At 39.5% G+C, this 20,436-nt stretch overlaps 2 protein-coding genes and 1 non-coding gene across 3 annotated transcripts in view; 2 read left to right on the top strand and 1 right to left on the bottom strand.

Annotated features, from left to right (window-relative positions):
- Positions 1-6,673, top strand: part of LOC137274239 (protocadherin Fat 4-like) — a 141,742-nt gene extending 135,069 nt beyond the window's left edge. The window contains exons 13-16 of the mRNA XM_067807305.1: positions 428-744; positions 1,241-1,446; positions 1,650-1,908; positions 2,544-6,673. Coding sequence (XP_067663406.1) covers positions 428-744; positions 1,241-1,446; positions 1,650-1,908; positions 2,544-4,255 — 2,494 coding nt within the window. The 3' untranslated portion in view covers positions 4,256-6,673. The remainder of the gene's footprint in view (positions 1-427; positions 745-1,240; positions 1,447-1,649; positions 1,909-2,543) is intronic.
- Positions 6,674-9,972: 3,299 nt separating this feature from the next.
- On the top strand, positions 9,973-10,043 carry Trnag-gcc (transfer RNA glycine (anticodon GCC)). The gene has a single exon. It is a non-coding gene; the product is annotated as a tRNA-Gly (tRNA).
- A 1,313-nt stretch (positions 10,044-11,356) lies between these two features.
- LOC137272838 (tolloid-like protein 1) lies at positions 11,357-15,952 on the bottom strand. Its single transcript, XM_067805245.1, has 5 exons — positions 15,822-15,952; positions 14,699-14,810; positions 13,699-13,823; positions 12,691-12,852; positions 11,357-12,024 (listed from the first exon to the last, which is right to left on the bottom strand). The coding sequence occupies exons 1-5, from the start codon at positions 15,874-15,876 to the stop codon at positions 11,855-11,857; spliced, it is 624 nt and encodes a 207-aa protein (XP_067661346.1). The 5' UTR covers positions 15,877-15,952; the 3' UTR covers positions 11,357-11,854.
- Positions 15,953-20,436: the final 4,484 nt, after the last annotated feature.

Genomic DNA, 20,436 nt, shown 5'->3' with positions numbered 1-20,436 from the left:
AGAAACACTACTCCTGTGTGAATTAAGAAACCAACAAGGCTATAAATTCAAGCACAAAGAATACATTAGAGGAATTTACAAATTCTCTCTCCGAAATCTTATACGTCTTCACTCAACGGGGTTAAGAATGAATGGATCCGGGTAGCCAAGGAGCTCACTAAAAACATGCACAGTTGTGGAAAGGTCCATTTTGAATGGATTCTGTTTGGATGAGGTGTTACAAGTCCGGGAACATGAAAGATGCAAGTTCTAAATTTGATTTCCATCATTCTCTGAGAACAGTTAGCAGAAATGGAATTTATTAGAATTTCATAGTGAAATATTTTGTCCCCGAAGAGACAAGATAAGTGCATGTCACTTGTGTTTGGAGAAGGGTAATATTTTCCTGTACATGCAACCGGTTTCATTAATTTTTTACTGCTTCTAGGTCAAAGGTGGTTGAGTCAGTTGATGCACTCAACATTGGAGGAGTTCGCAACATCACCAACATTCTCCAGTACGCCGGAGATGTACAGTCACATGACTTTGTTGGATGTGCTCACAGCTTCGAGGTGAACGGCATCGACATGCTGGACATCAGAGGGGCCCTTCATGCGCACGGAGTCAGTGACAAGTGTCCCAGGTCAACCCCCGGTGGCCAGTGTGCTTTGATGTCATGTCAGAATGGTGGTCGGTGCGTGGAGGAGTGGGCGACCACCAGGTGTCAGTGCAGAAAGGATTACATGGGAGATAAATGTGAAGAAGGTAAAGGGAATGTTTTAGTTGAAACAGATGAAACATGAATAAAATTTACTTCTTCAGTGACCTGTGAAGATCTGGGTTAGAGTTAGTCTCCAGCAACCCATGCTTGGCGGAAGAGGTGACTAAAGTGATCAGGTGGTCAGGCTTGCTGACTTGGTTTCCTCATCATCCCATTTGCATAGATCGATGCTCATTCTGCTGACCAATGGATTGTCTGGTCCAACGCTTGTTTGCTGACCGCAGCTACATAGCTGAAATACTGCTGAGTGTGGCGTTAAGCAACCACCCAACCAACTTCCTCAGTTTTGGAAGATCCTTTTGCATTTTGAGGTGGATATTTGTAAACAAGGTGTACGAGAAAAAGGAACTAATATTCAATGCATAATGCTTAGTTATTGTTGCCCAAGATATTTACAGACAGTATTCAGGTTGGCGCTTTTAGATCTAAACTTGTCCATTTCGACATTTTGTTATCAGTGTGCAAAATTTCTATTTGTAGAATGGAAGCCATTTGGTTTTGGACCTGATGCAGCAGTGGAGTACAAGGTTCGGGACAGTTATCGCAGAGATACAAAAGTGTCAGAAATGATGTCTCGGAGAAAACGAGCATTGGACAGTTCAAAGGTTTTCCTTCGATTCCGAACAACAAAATCCAGTGGAAATCTGTTGTATGTCTCCATCAGCAACAAGAAGTCCTATATCTGGGTAAGTGATATATCGTCAATGCTTCATTTACCAATATGTTTTAAAATTTTTGGAGGAAAGATGATTAAGATGTGTGGAAATGTATTCACATATTTTTTACCAGATTTTAAGTGTATTTCAATTTGAACAGAAAGTCTGAAATGCCCATTATCATGTCTCTTGAAATTTTCATACATTGACCTTGAGAACACTCTGTTTTTCAGATTGAGGACAGCACTGTAAAGTTTCTCCTAATGAATGGTGGTGTCATTGACCCTCTGTCAATTGATGGTGCAACTGTGACGGATGGCGAGTGGCACAATGTGACTGTGACAGGGTCAGGGGGCAACTTCATCCTCCAAGTGGACAAAACCACCACAGAGTCCAAGAATTTTGGATCATCGTTCGACTTTTCTTCAGTTGATGTGTCAGAAATGAAATTAAGTGGAGAAAGAACTGTTCGAAGTGGTTCCGACATACCAGGTAAGTTGTGCTTATGAAGTCATTGATTACTGTTATGGCATGCCAGCTTAACCTGATGCAGTCACTTAGATTGTAGACATTTACCAGCTGTTTTAAAGTTATCCTGCTGACGAAAGAGGGATCATAGCCAGATCAAGTTCAGTGTTCAGTCATTATCAACAGATTCTGTTGTGACAAAGGGACATGACTGTTCCGATTCTGTCACTAAAGTGGTGATGAAACATTTTGGTATTATAATATACTTGGCTATTTTGCTTCTTTTTACTGTCGACCCGTGAAGGTCCCGGGGTAGAATAGGCCTTCAGCAACCCATGCTTGCCATAAAAGGCGACTATGCTTGTCGTAAGAGGCGACTAACGGGATCGGGTGGTCAGGCTCGCTGACTTGGTTGACGCGTGTCATCGGTTCCCAATTGCGCAGATCGATGCTCATGTTGTTGATCACTGGATTGTCTGGTCCAGACTCGATTATTTACAGACCGCCGCCATATAGCTGTAATATTGCTGAGTGCGGCGTAAAACTAAACTCACTCACTCACTCACTCTTTTTACTGTCAAGTACATATTAGATGTGTATAATTTTTGTTAAAATCTTTCCACCAACTAACAACTTGTCTGTTTTTGTTTTTTTTTAAGGTTTTGATGGTTGTATCTCCTCCTTCTACATTGATGATGAGAAACTTCCATTTGGAGGGTCCGATGGTCGGTACGAGATCACAGTGTCAGGAAGTGTTGAGACTGGTTGTCAAGCCCTGTGTGAGAACAACCCCTGTGGAGGTGGGCAGACGTGTAGTGTAGATGGAGAGGCCATTGAATGTGTTGCAGCCCCTGACAATGGTGGAGGCCTCCAGATCGGAGTCATCATTGTCATCTGTTTCTTCACTCTGCTTATCATCGCCATCGTCATCGTATTCATCATCTTCAAGAGACGAGGAATGTGCCAGAAGACGTGTCTGAAGAGTCAGACAAAGACAAATGGCAACCTGGGGCACAGTTTGGGTGGGTCTCAGGAGAACCCAGACTCTGGATATGTGGAGAACCCAAATGAGGAGATGATTATCGGTAACCACATCACCAATGAACTAATGCTCCAGAAGAGTAGCTCACTTTCAACAAAACCGGATTTGATTGGCTCCAACTCGATGGGTCGAGCCCTTCCACAGCCCGTGGAATTAGAAGATGGCACTGTGATTGTTGAAAATGGAGGCAGTGTCAGTCACATGCAACCATATGATGAGAATATCCCCGAGTGTTACGATCTGGAAAATGCCAGCAGTATTGCTCCCTCAGATATAGATGTGGCATTGCACTACAGACATTTACGCAATGGCCAAGGTCCAAAATTTAGACCTAACCCTCACTCATATCAACAGAAGGCTCCCTATGGTCGCCATGGTGAGAGTCCATTGACATTTGGCCCAGGTGGCCGTCCTGGATCAGTTAGTCCTAGCATGCTCAAACCTCGAAATGGCTACCACAATCCTAACTCAATGACTGGGTCTGCTGTGTCAGTTCCCGCCAGGAACAGTCCACATGTCCTAAATGTGCGGAGACCCAACTCAGCACAGGCTGTGATGAGGAATAGTCCTCTTCAAAGTAATCATAGAGCCAGTCCTCTTGGTCAGCTTCAGATGAGAAATACGCCGCTGTCACAGGCTCACAGTCGGAGCAACTCTGCACACTCTCTCGGGAGCCATCACAGCCACAGCAGCTCCAGCTCCTCGGCTCCCAGGATCCCCACATCCCATCCACACAAGCCTGCCAGACATAGCAGGAAGCCTGGGGAGAAAGGCCTGACTGTGGAAGAGATTAACCGGCTAAATGCCCGACCAGACAACACTGCACCTGTCAGTATGGCTGAAGCCTTGTCTTCTTCCAGTGGTGACCATAAGTATCGTAGCATGAAGCTACAGGAACAGCTGGATAGTGGAGTGTTGTTGGAGCCACCAGACTCCAGTTCTGAGGACAGTGGTGCCAACGATTCCTTCACTTGCTCAGAGTTCGAGTATGAAAATGACAGGACCAGAACAGACTTTGACCAGGGGTTGATATTCTCCAAGTTGCCTGATGTACGTGAAACTGATGAAAACCCCATTGATAGTCGTGTGAATTCAGATGGCATGGACTCTAATGGTGATTCCTTCACAAGTACTGTTGCCTCATCAGAGGACAATCCCTTCAACCCCAATCAAAAACCAAATGGGGCATTTAATTTTGATGCCCTTTTGAATTGGGGTCCGAACTTTGATAAACTAGTAGGAGTGTTTAAAGACATTGCTTTGTTGCCAGACAATGAGAAACAAGCACTTGAAGGAGTTCCAGGAAACGATTATGAAGAATATGTTTAGGTATTAGTTAATCTGTGGCTATTGATTCTCATTTGTTACTACAGCAGTCATTTGTGAAATCGTCATTATTGAGAATCCTTCATTTTTCACAATGTATTTCAGATTCAACTGAAATATTTTACCTCAGCATCGAGTATCAAAATGTAAATATCCTTTTCTATGGTGTCTTTTAGCAATATGTACATGTTCACTTTTGAACCACCAGTTTTTAATTGTAAATAATTAAGTTTTATTTTAGCAATGGTGATTTATTTATGTTCTGCACCAAAGAGCAAATTGTAGAGAAGGCTTTGCTGACTGATAGGTGAAATAACCAATTTTCCAGATATGAAATACAGGATTCACATCTGATGTAGATATTGTCTTGTGATATTAAGTATTAGATTTGACAGGGACATTGAGACTTGTATTGAGTCAGCAAGGCCAACTGTTATGTAGAAGACACAAGCACATCTGCTTAAGTGGAGGCAAGCCAATGAATCTCGTCTGTAATGCGTACATAAACAAATACAATTTTCCTTAAAACTATTTGGCATAAATGTGAAAGTGTAAGTGCGTCTTTGGAATGACAAACAACTGTTTGTAATAACAAAAATATTTGATAATGTCCACTCAGTTATGTAATTGAATTAGACAACACATTAGGCATCTGGTGTTTGGCAGTGTCTGTGAGAAATGGACGATGTTTAAAGTTGTGCATGTTTATGTACATGTTATTAAGACGAGTTTGAGTAGAAAATGAGATTAATGAGACGTAGATTAGCAAAAAGTGACGCAAATCTTAAATTGCAGAAAAATTACTCTGACAAATCAAACGTAATCCATAAGGGAAATTGTGCATCTTGTAAATTATTTCTTCATTCGTGAAATCACCATTTTTGTGCCCCACGTGCATCTTTTGCTAGTTTCAAATCACTTGAAGGTTATGCCTCCAGAGAAATGGAAGTTAAACTTCACTTAGTGTAGTTTCCATGGCAACACCATAAGGAGCACTATTTATTTTTGATACAAATTGTATGGTTGATTGTATGAGTGTGTTTGATATTTTTATTGTGTACAGAAAAACTGCTTTAACAATCCTGATATTTTACTCATGTACAGCAGTCACATCAGGTCTGAAGGCAGGTGAATTTGCTGATCAGTGTGTGTTGTTTGGAGATGTAAATTTTATCACTTGAATCAAAGTTCTTGCCAGTATCTCCAACAATTTGCAAGATTTGATGTTTTATGTGGATAACATTCTCATTGCCATATAGCCGAATCCAAACAGTGAGATTCTTCCAAAACTCTGCACTCAGCTTATGATGAAGAGCTGAAATTGTCTTATGGCAATTGGATATTACATCAACCATGTAGGGTTATGCAACTTGTCTTTGTGAAAAAATGATGTCATTATTACTTAAGAATATGTTACACGTCTACTAAACCTTTGTGAGATGTGGTTTTGAATTCAGCGTCTTGAAGAAGTCACTTGTTCCCATTCTTACTTGTGTCACCATGGAAACAGTGAACAGACAGATATATGTGTCATCACCCTTGTATATACTCACATTGTCTATGTTTTATTGTCATGACGACGATGTACACAATGCCTTCCATTCAGCTGCAGTGAGTGGTAAAAGAGTTGTCTCCCTTCACATTCCATACTCCATAGATAACATGTCGTCAGTTCTTGTATTTTAATCAGATCGCAGTTCTTTGAAATTATCAATTACATTGTCAGTTACACAGAATCATTGACAGTATCTTGTTATGTTTTAAGTGCTGGTGTTAATGCAATTCTGTGAAAGCTATGTTATTGGCTGACTGCCAGACCTGAAGCCAGTTAATCATCGTCCTGCAATGAATGTTCAGGCTCTGATCTTCCATGAAGATATTGGTAACACATAGATCAACAATATCTGCATGTTGTTATCTATCTGGTATCCCAATATTTCCGTATTTTTCTGCATAATGGCAGTGTTAAGTCTTTGAAGTTGAAGTCAGTCTATTTTTACCACTTTTGCCAGTAGGGTGCAGATCATGAGAGAGAAAAATGATACTCATGACAAGGGTGTTTTTTTTTTCATTCTGTCTGAACCTTTTGGTGCTAAAAATTATTTGAAATTAACATAATCAGAAAATATTGAAATGAAATAAAATTTGATGAGCATCATAAAGTCTCATCGTGACTGCAATCTACCATGTGCTAAAGGAAGGCTTTAGTCTGCTATGGCCTTATTCTTGATTCCTATGCAAGCTGCCAAAGACTGACAGTGTATCAAGTACTTGTACAGTTTTCATTCAGTTTTACTGTAATTGTTATTGGTCTGTTTGAAATCGGAATGCAAGGTGCGAACATGCTGTGTCATCTGTATCTGTGGTCAGAAATCTAATTCAACATGATGAAATAAAATGCCAAATAAATATTTAATAAAATCCTTTTCTGTCTGTCATGATTGATGGGAGATGTGTAAGTACAGGTCCACATTGCTACTACAGGAAGACATGGAGGTGGGAACTCAGCCCAGGAGCTGGCCATGTTCACAAGTCCCCGTGGCCAACCATTTAGTGGACACCTTTCTCTCACTGTAATGTGGTGACATGCTGAGGTTCTGTGATCATTGTTTATACTGCACTTTGCAAGATTCCACCTTCCATGATGGCCAGTGAATGAAGGTGTCTGGGCCAGACAAACTTGTGTTTGATATCATGAGTATTGTCACAGGCCCTTTGTATTAAACATAACACTAAGAAAGTCAATGAGTTGATCAACAGATCCAGTGGGTCACCTTTTATGACAGAGTTGGGGTCTAGGGGTAGCCTAATGGTTAAAGTGTCTGCTTATAACACTGAAAAACTAGGTTTGATTCCATGAGAATGTACAACTATGTAAAGAAACAGATACCCTGGTATTTGATTGAGGGATAGTGTCGTAGCCTAATGGATAAAGGGTTTGCTTGTCATGCCATGGATCAAGTTCGATTTTCCTCATGGCTCATCATGTGTGAAGCCCATTTCAGGAGTCCCCCCCCCTCACCCCCCACTGTGATATTGCTGGAATATGGCGTAAGTGTCATATATCCACTCACTCATTCTTTCCTCGGGTGGAATCCTCATATATTCATTATAATAACATGTACAGGCTGGGGAAAAACCAACAATGAACATATGTAATATGACTTTTTGTTTTGATGGCACATCCTTCACTTTGCACACTTCAGACACAAAACACTGTATTTTCTACATATATCACAAAATAACAATTTGACAAATCGAAAACAGGCAACAAACTTTAAGAAAAAAAATAAGGTTAAAATAGTAAAGTTAATTGGCATGGGCAAGATATCTTGATGACATCACATCAGCAATGATGTTACTTGACAATAGGACGTCTCTATTAGAAAGAAGAGACTGACTGAAACTTGAGTTCTGCATAAAACCTGTGTCTTGGTTGTCAGCTTGCCAGGTCTAATAATGCTGCTGTTGCAGGTCCCAGTTCATTAACCAAATTTACTTGACAAATACAAATTGCTAGAGTTTTAGATCAAGAAAAACTTGATTAATTAAGTTTAAAAGTCTATGGTTCTGCCTGTTGATGAGCACAAGCCCCATTGGGGACACAGCCTGAGTAATATGTCAGTTGGAAATACTTTTAGACCTCACAGTTAACTTTTTTGTCCTCGTATCCCAAAACATTTTGGAGCCAGCAACACTTTTCAAGAATGCAAAATCGAACAAAACGGTTATAAAACCATCATGAAAAAATTACACTACTTTCGTTGCAGTTAATTCTGAGCATGCATTTTAACAAGCAAGGAGTGAGTGAGTGAGTGAGTTATTATGCAACACTCAGCAATATTCACCAAAAATAAAAAAAAAATCACCAAATTCTGAGACTGTGGCAGTAAAAATACTACTATGATAAGAGGTAGTAGGGAAGAAATGTTGAAAAAATCTCAACTGAAGTTTTGTTTGGTTGTGTCTTTGTAATTTAAGCAATATTCCAGCCATTTGGCGGCGGTCTGTAAATTATTGAGTCTGGATCAAAAGACAATCCATGTCAACCAAGTTACAGAGCCTGACCACCTGATCCCATTAGCCAAAGATCAATGATGCATTTAAATCAGTTTCTTCAATAATAATCATCCTTGCCAAAGCGCTAAAAGTTACCAGTCATGTCAGCAGATGCAGATCTCTACCAATGAAGAAAATCTCTTGCCGGAAAGATTTGGCTGAATTCCAGAGCAACGGCAGCTCCATAGTCAGTGTGTGACATCATACATGACAATGAAATACTAGAACATTCCTGACTGAGGCAGAACATATGTGACTCTACTTACTGCCTTCCACCATCATGTTTCTGTCGTGTAAAACCCAGCTGGGATTGATGAGGCTTGTCTTGCTGTCAGGGACAACCTCTTCTACTAATACATAGGGTTGTAAGATGGGACTGTGTGTACATGATACAAATGTATGATATTTAAGGCACACATAACACAGTTATAATTCAATGGTCAGGAAACAATTACAGAATTAATTACTGAGCATTTACATTCCACTGGAGCTGACTTTCCTTGGGCAACTAAGTTTGAATCTAATGAGCTTTGTCTGGCTTTCGTTACATGTTGGGTTTACTGGATAGTTTTATAATTATTGTTTCCATGCAATCATCTATATTTTACAACAAAATGTGTCAATATTTCCAGATTTAAATCATCTAATAAAAATAATTAAACCCTGATTTTAAGATGTAAAATTATTCTTTGATTATTACTGTTGTGAACAACCTGTGACATTATGGATGCATATTTCTTTGATTTTGTTGGAGAATGTTAATGATTATTTAAAAAGCTATTATGCATGTTAAGGTTCACATGACATTCAGCTCATAACTGTGTCTTCCATGTTCCTAATGCTGCGAAAGAAAGATAAATCATATAAAAAAAACCTCTAATTTATTTGGTTTTAATGAAGCATTTCATGAATTGTCGAGGGTCATCATTCAGTCATTATTCGAACACAAAATTGCAATCCAACAATGACATGTTAAAGAATTCATGACAATGGCCAACATAGAAATTTTATGATGCCAATGATTACACTTTTCACGTTTACTGTTGTGTTGATGTGTAGAGTATGTATACGCATTCTACCTGTAGATAACTTTCCTCACTGTGATTCTGTTTTCCACTCATTTTACCTGAGTAAAAAGTGTCATTTTTATATTAATATTTTTATGTATTTTTATTTCAACTTTTAATGCTAACCAGTTCTTTAATATAAGGAAAGTCATGACTTCAGATATGTTCAGATGCGACAGTAAAATACCCTTATAAACTCTGATGTCGATCAAAGGGAGATAACTGTCAAAATCGGACGGAAGTCATCAATTAATTTATGGACGCTTTCACTGTTAATTAAAGTCAGCATTTGCAACATATTGTGTCAATTTCTATAAACATGTCGAGGTTATTACGACAAAACTTCGCAGCCGCGTGTGTTTGTAACAGTTGTCACGTGATCCAAACAACACGTGGTTCATTGTTGACAGAGCCACGTTGTGCCCTACATTTTATGACATGTTTGCCTTTTTTCTGTTTTGTTTCCATGACATGAAGCTACTTTAAATATCATTGTGAAATATATGTAATTTTGGTTAAATCCATTGTTTTAATTTACTAAAAAGCATCAATATCTAGAGTTAAAACGTTCCAAAGTAATGTGCCTCCTCGTAAGCATCGGTGGTCTAGTGGTAGAATACTCGCCTGCCACGCGGGTGACCCGGGTTCGATTCCCGGTCGATGCACATATTTTTTTCTCCCCATCAGTGTTCCTCTAATTTGTTGTTTCTTCTTTTCAAAAGCATATGATTCAATCCACTTTTCTGAATTAAATCTAGATTTTACATTACGACAGTCATTGATAATTCCGTGTTCAAAATTGTAGCCTTATCCAGACCACCATATCATATTAATGCATAATTGGTCTCTGCTTTATCTCCACGCTCCGTTGTTTCATGATACTTGTAGATAAATCTATAGACAGTATATTCATTTAAACTTTGTAAGTGCTTCTAAGATCTCTTTGTCTTAAAATTCACGATATATGATGTTGTTTTTTCTTCTTCTAAAAATAAATAAATAAATAAATAAATAAATAAATAAATAAATAAATAAATAAATAAATAACAGAATTATTTTCACTTCAGGGACAAGATGTCAAGCCCATCACTCATCAGTGTTGAAACTACATGCTTCCCGTTCATTGCACATCACGACCAGAGAGTGTTACAGTTATACGCCGCACTATCACAAACATAAGAGGTGTTGGGGGGGAATGTTGAAAAAATCCCAGACAAACATTTTGTTTGTTTCTTTGTAGTTTAGCGCCGCATTCAGCGACGGTGTGTGAAAAAATCAAGTCTGGACCAGACACTCCGGTGATCAACAGCGTGAACATTCCGTTAGTCACCTCTTTAAGACAACCATGGGTTACTGAAGATCACTTTTGAACCAGATCTTCGCGAGTTCCGCACATAAGAGGTATCACGGTTTTACTTAACAATGGACTATTGACTTTATGCTTGATAAATGTTAACTTCTAAACGTATCCTGTATAATCTGAGCAGTGAACCATGTTTGTCGTTCAAAGAGCCATTCCAGGAAACAGGTGAACGCAAATACGTCGTCGCGGGCATCTGGGCCGGTGTTTAGGACAGCTGGAATAGGCCCGTTTCTGAATAGTGAGATTTTATCGTGATTCCCTACCATTTCATTTGCCATTGAAGCAAATATATTTGCGTTTATTTCCATAAAGGGAAACAAATCATGCCTGATAATTGGTTTGTTGCATTCGATAATATTCAAGCTGTATGACGTCAGACTGGCCCAGATAATCAAGTGACTGGCATCACGATCGTTCATCTGTGCAACTGCATGAACCAAGTCGGGATGCCTTACCACTTGATCCCTCCAACGTCTCCCCTATAGCTATTTTACTTATATTTAACAAGAACTCCACCTAATCCAATATGTTGAAACGGATATCTAATAAACTGGATAATCGAGTCTGATGAACATGATACATTACGCTTTTCAAAACATAAGATTCAATAAGAACTGGAAAGTCAACAATGTTTAATAAATAGCAATGTTAAATGTACAGTTTACGTATGAGGAATCTATGGAAGTTTAATTTTCCGAAGACAAGGACGTTTTTAAGTCATGATTAAATGGCATGTTCCCAGATTGTCAGTGTTTTCTGATGAGGATCTGGTGTGATGGAATCTGAGGTGTCGATCTCGTTATTTCTATTTTCTGATGTGGCGGTCTGGCCATTTCTATAATCAGATGTGTCGATCTGGTTATAATGAAATCTGCTATTTCGATCTAGCCATGAGTTTACTGAAGTATGTGAGCTGGTTTTGATTAAATCAGATGCCTTGAGAATATCCTGATGTGTCGAACTGGCATGGAAAGTATTCTAATGTATAATCTGAAGTGTCGATGTTAGGTATGAATATATTATGACTGGTTATGACTGTTTTCTGACATGTCGATCCAGTCATGAGTATAATCTGTTGTATGAGTTGGAGTGTTTTCTGGTCTGCCTATCTGGCTATGAGTATATTCTGATGTGCTGTAAATGCCGTTCTCGAGTATATCTAAGGTTGCGGACGATGACAAGGAACAGAAGCGTAACAAAAACGACGAGGAGAATCACACCAAATATTCCTCCTAGAAGGAAGTTCGCCACTGTGTATTTCGCCTCTCTGTCAGGCAGAATATCTGTAACAAATACGGTATAATATAGCGGTAAGATGAAAATTAAGCCAACAGCACTCAAAATTATCCAATATATGTACCCAGTGAATCCTAGAGATGTGTGGCCTACAGATGTAACAGGTTCGTGACAACTTCAAACATTACACTGGACAACAAGCAGTGAGTGTCTTTGGTTTTATGCAGCAATATCAGGGCAGGGGACACCAGAAATGGGCAACAGGCAACTTCATCGTGAAAATGTATAGTCAAAGATGACATGATGTACTGTAATAACGAAATAACTTTAAAATAACCTCTGAAATTTGGCTACCCCTACTCAGGCTCTGGGAATCTGTATGAACAATCCCATAGTTTTGCACACAGCAACCGGTCACTCAACTAAGTACTCTTAGGGTTTCGGCTCATAATTGCTGGTTACCTGTGCTGGCGTGGTCCATAGCAGAAGTAGGAGAGTGGCTTGGGTTGGGTTGGGTTGGGTTGGTGGTGCACACTTCGGAGAACGCGTTTTCAGGGATCACATGATAAACGTTCAGAACAAAGAGGTGAATGCGGTGGGCATGCACACCCCACCCCACCCTACCTCTGGGTCCGCCTATGCTGAGTATACGTGAAAAGAGGACTCAGTCAAGTCCAGCATGAATTACATATAGCGTACAGACAAAATCTTACCGTTCTTAGCTTGCCAGTACTGGATATGGAAGCCAGGCTTGGCTTGGCCGTGAGTCACTGCTTGGAACAACACTGTCGCTGTCTTCCCTGATGTCTTAAACGTCTTCCCTTGGGGTTTGACTCCACACCATCCCAGCAGCTTGGGACTCAGTCGCCAAGGGCCTGTGGGTCAACACCATGATTGGAACAATCGTTATAATGTTATAATTAACATTCTATTTAGGAGCTACATTGTATATAAATGTTCAGATTCCGGGTGCTTCGGTGGCCACACTGGTAAAATCACCCAAGCTTCTCAATCAGAACGGACCTACTACAATCAATATTTAAAACAGCATAATCTACCATTACTGATACCGGTAAAAATGTCCTAACGATGATTACACAAAAGGCATTATCTTGAAAACTGTCCTATCCAAATCTGATACTCATGCAAAAATTCTGATGCTCAGTGCCATTTGCCTCCGGCTACGTCTTAAAACTTTTCTTTCGCATACAAAACTGATGTTTTGAGCTGCGCACTCATCAGTTTCAGCCAAATGATATTCATTCGATGGCTTGTATTCACATCAAAAGTATTACAAAATTTGTAGATATTTCGTTAATACTAAAAGAGTGAGTGGGTGAGTTTAATTTTACACCGCACTCCGCAATATTCCAGCTGTATATGGCGGCGGGCCAGACAACCCAGTGACCACCAGCATGAACATCGACCTGCGCAAATGGGAACCGATGACATGTGTCAACAAGTCAGTGAGCCTGACCACCCGATTCCGTTAGCCGCCGCTCACGACACGCGTACTCGCCTTTTATTGCAAGCATTGGTTGCTGAAGGCCTATTATACTCCGGATCTTCACGAGTCTAATATTGATAGAGATGTTTCTTTTTATAGTAACGAGAGGACTAATTACATCTTGTCGAAATGTATTAATGATTTTACACAAACCATTTAACCTAATTAAAAGTCATTAAAGATTATAGAAGGGTCACACATATATTAGCATTACCGTCTCTGACGTCAAGGTAATCTCTATAGCAAGATGGCGACCCCTCCAACTCAAACTTGACAACCTTGAACCTGATGACGCCGTCTGAAATATTGCTTTCTATGATCCACTTACACGCTGAAGGCCTGATGAAAAAAACGTACATTCCTTTTAATATATATGTTACAGTTAAAGCTTTAAATACTTAAGGTTTAAACCAAAGCGAAACCACATTTGCAAACTGCTACAAATGGATAATATCGACAACAATCTTCTTATCAGTATTCTAATCATGACACAACGCTAACACTACCAAGAACCAGTCTTTGCCGAAGGAGGGTCACTTTTTCGTCTTTAAGAAGCCGGATGCGCCTTTTAGCAAAAGGAGAAAGGGTGAGTTTACGATTAATGACGCTTGTCAGCAGATACGTTTGTCCGCTGCGCAAAACCGCATGCAGTGAGTATTTTCACAGCCCTGTGAGGGTCGTCTGTAAATAATCGAGTCTAGAATAGACAGAGCAGTGATTGACGTCATGAGCATCGTTCTATCTATGCACGAACCACCACCGAGCGAGACCACCCAATCCCGTTAGTCGCCTCTTACGACAGGCATAGGTCCAAGGAGATCCTTAGCAAACAGGAACAAGTTTCAACTGCGTAATTGAAAGTGAGTGAATGAGTCTTGTTTTACGCCGCACTCCGCAATATTCCAGCTATGTGGCGGTGGTCTGTAAATAATCGAGTCTGGACCAGACAATCCACTGATCAACAACATGAGCATCGATCCGCGCAATTGGGAACCGATGACGTGTCAACCAAGTCAACGAGCGAGACCACCCGATCCCGTTAGTCGCCTCTTACGACAAGCATAGGTCCATGAAGACCAATTCTTAGCAACAGGAACGAGTTTCAACTGCGTAATTGAAAGCACATAGAGATCGTAAGACAAAGTTTTGCATTTAGACAGGCAACTTTAACTTTAACTCCCCGGTGAGGGGTGGTCAGTGAATGCATAGCTCACCTGACATAATTTCCGGGAAAGCCAGGCGATGTCAGGTTCTGAGGGGAGTCTGTGGCACGGATATACTTCTCAACTGGGCACGGGTCTTCATCCGCGGCATAGACTGATGTCCCTACAATATGGTTGTGGTCTTGACATTTACCAGAGTTCATTGCAACAAACGTTATAACCTTGGAAAATGATGTCTCATAAACGAATCGCAGCGACCTACGTAACTACTTGCTTCCCGAAGTTCGACACAAACGCAAAATGACGGCTAAAAAGAATGCGGAAGAATTAGTTTTCACATCGTGACAACTGAAACGTTTAACTGTCATTCATACCAAACAGCAAGAGAAACGAAAGCTTAAAAAAACGATAAAAAATGAAAGAGTAAGCGTCCATGTTTGTCTTCTATTTCAAAATTTGACAAAAGTTGCGTCTCTTTTACTGTTCAGTATACTTACTGATTTACACGTTAGTATATATTCTATACGCGAGTATTAAAGATACACATGATAACATATTATTTATAGTATTTCACTTTACATGTGTAGATGGATATTAGTGAGTAAGTGAGTGTAAAAGGTGTTAGGTCGTCTACAGTAAACGCTTCGCTATACGTCGTATCAACACAGATCACACACAAGGTATTTGTTTCTTGTCCTCGCTCGGTCCATGTCTGAGTGGAAAGGATAGGGGCAGAATTTATACAGTGAGTGGGAGAGATTTGTTTTATGCCGCTTTTAGCAATTTTCCGGGGAAGGAAAACAAACTGTAGTGTTTGATTTGTGAACACATTGTCAGATGATCAAGAACAAAATATCAGGTGAGCTAATGTGCCATTTGATCAAGAATATGATGCCGAGCGAAGTATTGTGCTAGTTGATCAGGATGAACATGATGCCAGGTGAGCTACTGTGACATTTTAACAGAAACAATGCGCCAGGTGAGGTACTGTGCTAGTTCATCGGGAAGAACAATGTGCCAGACGAGCTACTGTGTTAACTGATCAAGAAGAACTATGTGCCAGGTGAGCTACTGTGTTTTATGATCACGAACAATGTGCCAGGTGATTTATTCTGCTATTTCACCAGGAAGACCAAAGTGCCTGGTAAGCTGCTTGGAAATCCAGAATACTAACACGTCTGATCGAAAGAGAATATGGCGGACACCAGCAACAACTCTCCACCCCTCATGGCAGCGATATCCTTTAGCAAAAGCCTCGATATGACCTGAAAGCGAGATGCACGTGCAGCACATTATATGCACGACTGCCTCGTGCAGGTTACATTTGCTTTTATCTAAAGACAAACTCGTGTGAACACGGCACAGATTGGTACATATGCGTGGTCGCATTATGTGCATGTGCATAGAGAGATTTTCGTGCATTTTTCTGAAAGATAATTATTTAGAAAACTTAGTGTTACCTCTGTTAATCTGCTAAAGTAAGCATATGGGGGAACGGAAGGAACTTCCCGTTCCCTCATCCCAAATAATATTTACAAATTGATATTTACCAGAATTATTCACAAAATCTAACAACAATTGCTTGAATACTCAGACAAATAACTAAAAGCCCCCAAATCAAGTACCCTGGATACAATATATAGGTCTGAGCCACTAAATGTTACCTCTGTTAATCTGCTAAAGAAAGAATCTGGGGGAACGGAAGGAACTTTTTCTTGTAACACGTACAGATCCGTGCCATTTATTTTCGTACCACTTCACGTAATTTCCAGACTTTCACATCATTTCAGTGTAGCATGAAGGTTTCATGAATTTTCGTACTATCCACGTCAAATTTTGCACATACATGAAGTATCATCTAACCTACAATCAAATAATTTGTTTAATTTTTCGTTGTATATGTTGTTGCATCGAATGGCAAAAACATTTTAAACAAAATATGAGAGTGCCGTGAACTCCTTTACCATATGTGACCGTGCGTAATGGAACCAAACGTAAGTTGATAAATGTGATGCCATTAGTTGAATAGTGGTCGGAAAATTGAACTGAAATTGTGTGCGCAGAGCAGAGATGGTCAAAAGTTCCAAAGATCCATCGTAAACTCACCTCATGAAAAGGTAAGTGTTCCTGTTCCCCCCTGCCAAATAATATTTGTAAATTGATATTTACTAGAATTATTAAAACACCCAAAACAACAATTACTAGAATACTCGCACAAATAGATAAATCCCTCAGATGAAGTACAATACATTGGGTTGAACCACTTAGTGTTACCTCTGATGATCTGCGTAAGGAAGATAATTGGGGAATGGAAGGAACTCTTTCCCATGAAAATCATTCATGCTACACTGAAATGACATGTACGTAATTACGTAAAGTGTCCGAATCTAGCTGGCCCGAGTCTGTAGCTAAGATCATCCTTGATTACCAATACGTTATGGTATATCCTTTATATTAAGCATTGCCCGTGATCATCATAGCCCTTTCCTTTCAGATTCATGTTCGATAGTAACTCCAATGTCACGTTTGTATACAAATGATATATTAGGACAGAAGAAGAGATGTGTTTGCGCTGTAGGCGGTTATCGGAAAGTGATTTACTCAAGTTTGATGCATATTATTTCTTTGAAGAAATCACATTTAATTTCTTTCGAAAGAAGTTTAAACCACTCTGACATAAAAGAGAAGCAGAAGCTGAGCGCCTTAATAGGTTTTACATCAAACCAGCCCTGTGGTCTGGCTGAAATGTTTGAGAGTTTCTTACCTGTTTTTTTTCACACGAGAAAACTGCCACTTTCCAAGGAGCTTGAGAGAATCTTGACTGACAGGCAGAACTTCTATGAACGAATACATGACACATTTTGGTGAATGATGAAGGTGCAAGAATTAAAAATATAGCTATGAAATGTTGTGATAAAGAATAAAATAATAGCTGTGCCGTTCGTCCAATTTCTGCATGTCTTTCAAGAACGTCTTTTTAATAACGTTAACAAAACAGGCCCCTTACCTTACCTTGATATCGCTACCGACAGAGTTCTTGTATACACCGACAGCCAGAGGTGTTGAGATTTCATAAGGTGAGTGTCTTATGAAAATCACGGGTTTGCAGAAGTAATGCAGGTATGAAAGTTCTCGGTTCGAACGGAAGAAAGCCGATTGCCACCGACTAATGCCCACTCAGTATGATAATCTACCTATGTAAGAGTCTGCTACTCTCAGTCTCTACAGGATCAGCGGCATTAACTTACGGGTCTGTCAACGTTGCCTTATAAAATTACTGAAGCGATTAATGGTAGACAATTCGTTCTGAACACATTATATATAGAGCTATAAACACCCTCTGATATGTGGTCAATGATAAGGCCAAGGAAAGCAAATGTGACAAATATAGCTTAATTTGTCACAAAATAGTCTTTACATATACGAGGGTGTACGTCTATATGTCTGCTAAAAAGGCTTACTTCGTAATCGAACTATGTGAGGTGTGAAGAAGCGCAGTTTTGTCGTTACCAGATTTACCCCACACCCACCCCAACACAAGCTACTCAAAAGAATTTGAAATATCCGCTTCTTTCACACTACAGTTAACATACTATGACAGATTAGTCATAGTAATTAAAGGGATTTGGGTGTTCTGTAACTACTTCTCAGTAGTATATTGTATCCAAGCTAAAATCCACGTTTCGAGGAAATGACACAAAGTAACCTAGTACCTAATAATGTGAATCTCATCAACCATTTTCACAAAGACTGGACCCAACAGTAAATCCTTCACATAAAGATGGCATTACGACTAACTAACCATCTATGATGAGAGTGAAGTCCAGCTTATTCGACCTGTAACCAAAGATGCATAGAGCTCGCACCTAAGACCTGCTGAGAATCATTGAGGAATCATATTCTGCTGTGTCGTGAGCCACTGTGTTGCTTGTTTTATGGGATCCTTGTTTGCGTATGTGACCCTGCAAATAACAGAATCTGGACCAAACAATACAGTTATTTGCAGAAATTTAGTCACCTAAGACCAAAGTGTTTGATTTAGGCTACTAGGAATCCCAACAAATCCCAGCAGCTGGAAAACACAAGGGTCAAACCGTCCTGGCAGATGGTCCAGATTCGTTCAGTTTGAGATGGAGGCGAACTCATCCTGATGAAAGTCTATAAGGCCTCACTCGGCAACTGCACATTGGTGTCATTTATGCCGCGGCAGTCTTTACATATAACATAGATATTGTACAACAGGGATAGGTCAAACGATTGCTTTCTTTACCATTTATACTAATTAACGTGTGCCCCGTCATGCTTCAACGCATACAGCGACTTGGTCTGACTAAAGTTCCCAGGGCAACTTCAGCTGTGTTTAACAGAACTTCAGCCAGTCTATTGTATCTGTCGGAATTTTACAATGAATCAATGAATGAATTATAGGTCAATGAATGGAAAAAAAGAAAGAAAAAGAATATAAGAAATATGTACATATGTGAATGAATGAATGAATGATACACCATGACCATCGCTCCCAAAACAAGTTAAGAACGCAAAAATACCGCTTGAACACTTGTTAACATCATCAGTCCTTTTAAAAAAAATCTACTTTGAGACATTTTTGATTACATTAATAATTAATTCAGATATCTTATTGCATGTGGGGAATGGAATGGGCATCTGACACTGACACTGTCACACATTCCTCAAAAAGAAAGTTTAACACAACCACAAAGCATTGTAAACACTTTTCCGGTTTTGTCAAATAATAAGATCAACAAGAAAGAATGAAGATAAAGAACTATTACCCTCAAGCACCACAAGCATCAATGGCGGATCACATCAGATCGGCAATGTCATATTTTTCACACACATCACATACACCCTAACATTTTTTCCAAAATATTAAAACTATTACTTGCAAACACATTTTACCTGGTGGTATACTCCCCTCATGAAAATTAAAGGTGTATGTGAAAGAACTTTTAGAATAACAACTAGACACTCTCGATCAACGCACTGTAGTATTTCAATGGCGATCAGATCAGATCGGCAATGTCATATTTTTCACACACCACAAACACACCCTAACATTTTTTTTGATTGTGAAACTATCACTATTACTTGCAAACACATTTCACCTGATACTATTTTCCCCTAAGAATAAAAGGTGTATGTGAAACTGAAAGATGCCTTTGAAGCAATAACTAGCAATAGCAATGTTTTTTAGTCATAAAACTACCAATATTACTTGCAAATACCTTTCAACTAAAGGTATGTTTCCCGTCTAAATATTAAAGGAATGTGTGAAAGAAGTTTTTATCGACAGTTTAGTCTATCTTCGTGGTGAATCGAGGATGGAAGCCAGTGAGCTATAACAAACCGACTTGAAACTTTACTACAAATCTACTCAGCTACTGCCCTAATAGTAACATTAATAACAATTATTTGACTTAAACTGAAATGGCAAAATAGTTTCTTCGGTGTCACCCCGGGAAAGCCACATTTTAAAAATGACATATACCGCGAGAGCCACATTTACGGTTGATTGCATTTCACCTACTCTGGACCTTAATTACCTAATCCGATTACCGTTACCTGTAAAAGAGCGTCCCGTCTTTTTTTTTTTTAGAGCGTCTCGGTATGGGTGATTTCAAATGAAAATATCCTGTTGGGAGTAAGTAATGAGTTAGAGATCAAACATTTTCTTAATTGACATTGAGTCATGGGTGACGGCTTCAAGTTTCGGTGCAGAAGTAGTCGCCAGGGGAAAAGGTACTGGTCTTGCGTTGTGAGAGAATGTA

This window comes from Haliotis asinina, chromosome 2 (assembly GCF_037392515.1).
Source record: "Haliotis asinina isolate JCU_RB_2024 chromosome 2, JCU_Hal_asi_v2, whole genome shotgun sequence".
NCBI lineage: Eukaryota > Metazoa > Mollusca > Gastropoda > Lepetellida > Haliotidae > Haliotis > Haliotis asinina.
The sequence above is the reverse complement of the archived record's forward strand: the minus strand, read 5'-3'. Positions and strand labels throughout refer to the sequence as shown.

Coding starts and splice junctions, on each gene's coding strand:
- LOC137272838 (XM_067805245.1), bottom strand. CDS start 15,876: ATGAGGGGTGGAGAGTTGTTGCTGGTGTCCGCCATATTCTCTTTCGAT. Junction 13,824..14,698: donor TTTCCCGGAAATTATGTCAG/GTGAGCTATGCA, acceptor TTTTTTCATCAG/GCCTTCAGCGTGTAAGTGGA. Junction 12,853..13,698: donor TTACCTTGACGTCAGAGACG/GTAATGCTAATA, acceptor GTTGACCCACAG/GCCCTTGGCGACTGAGTCCC.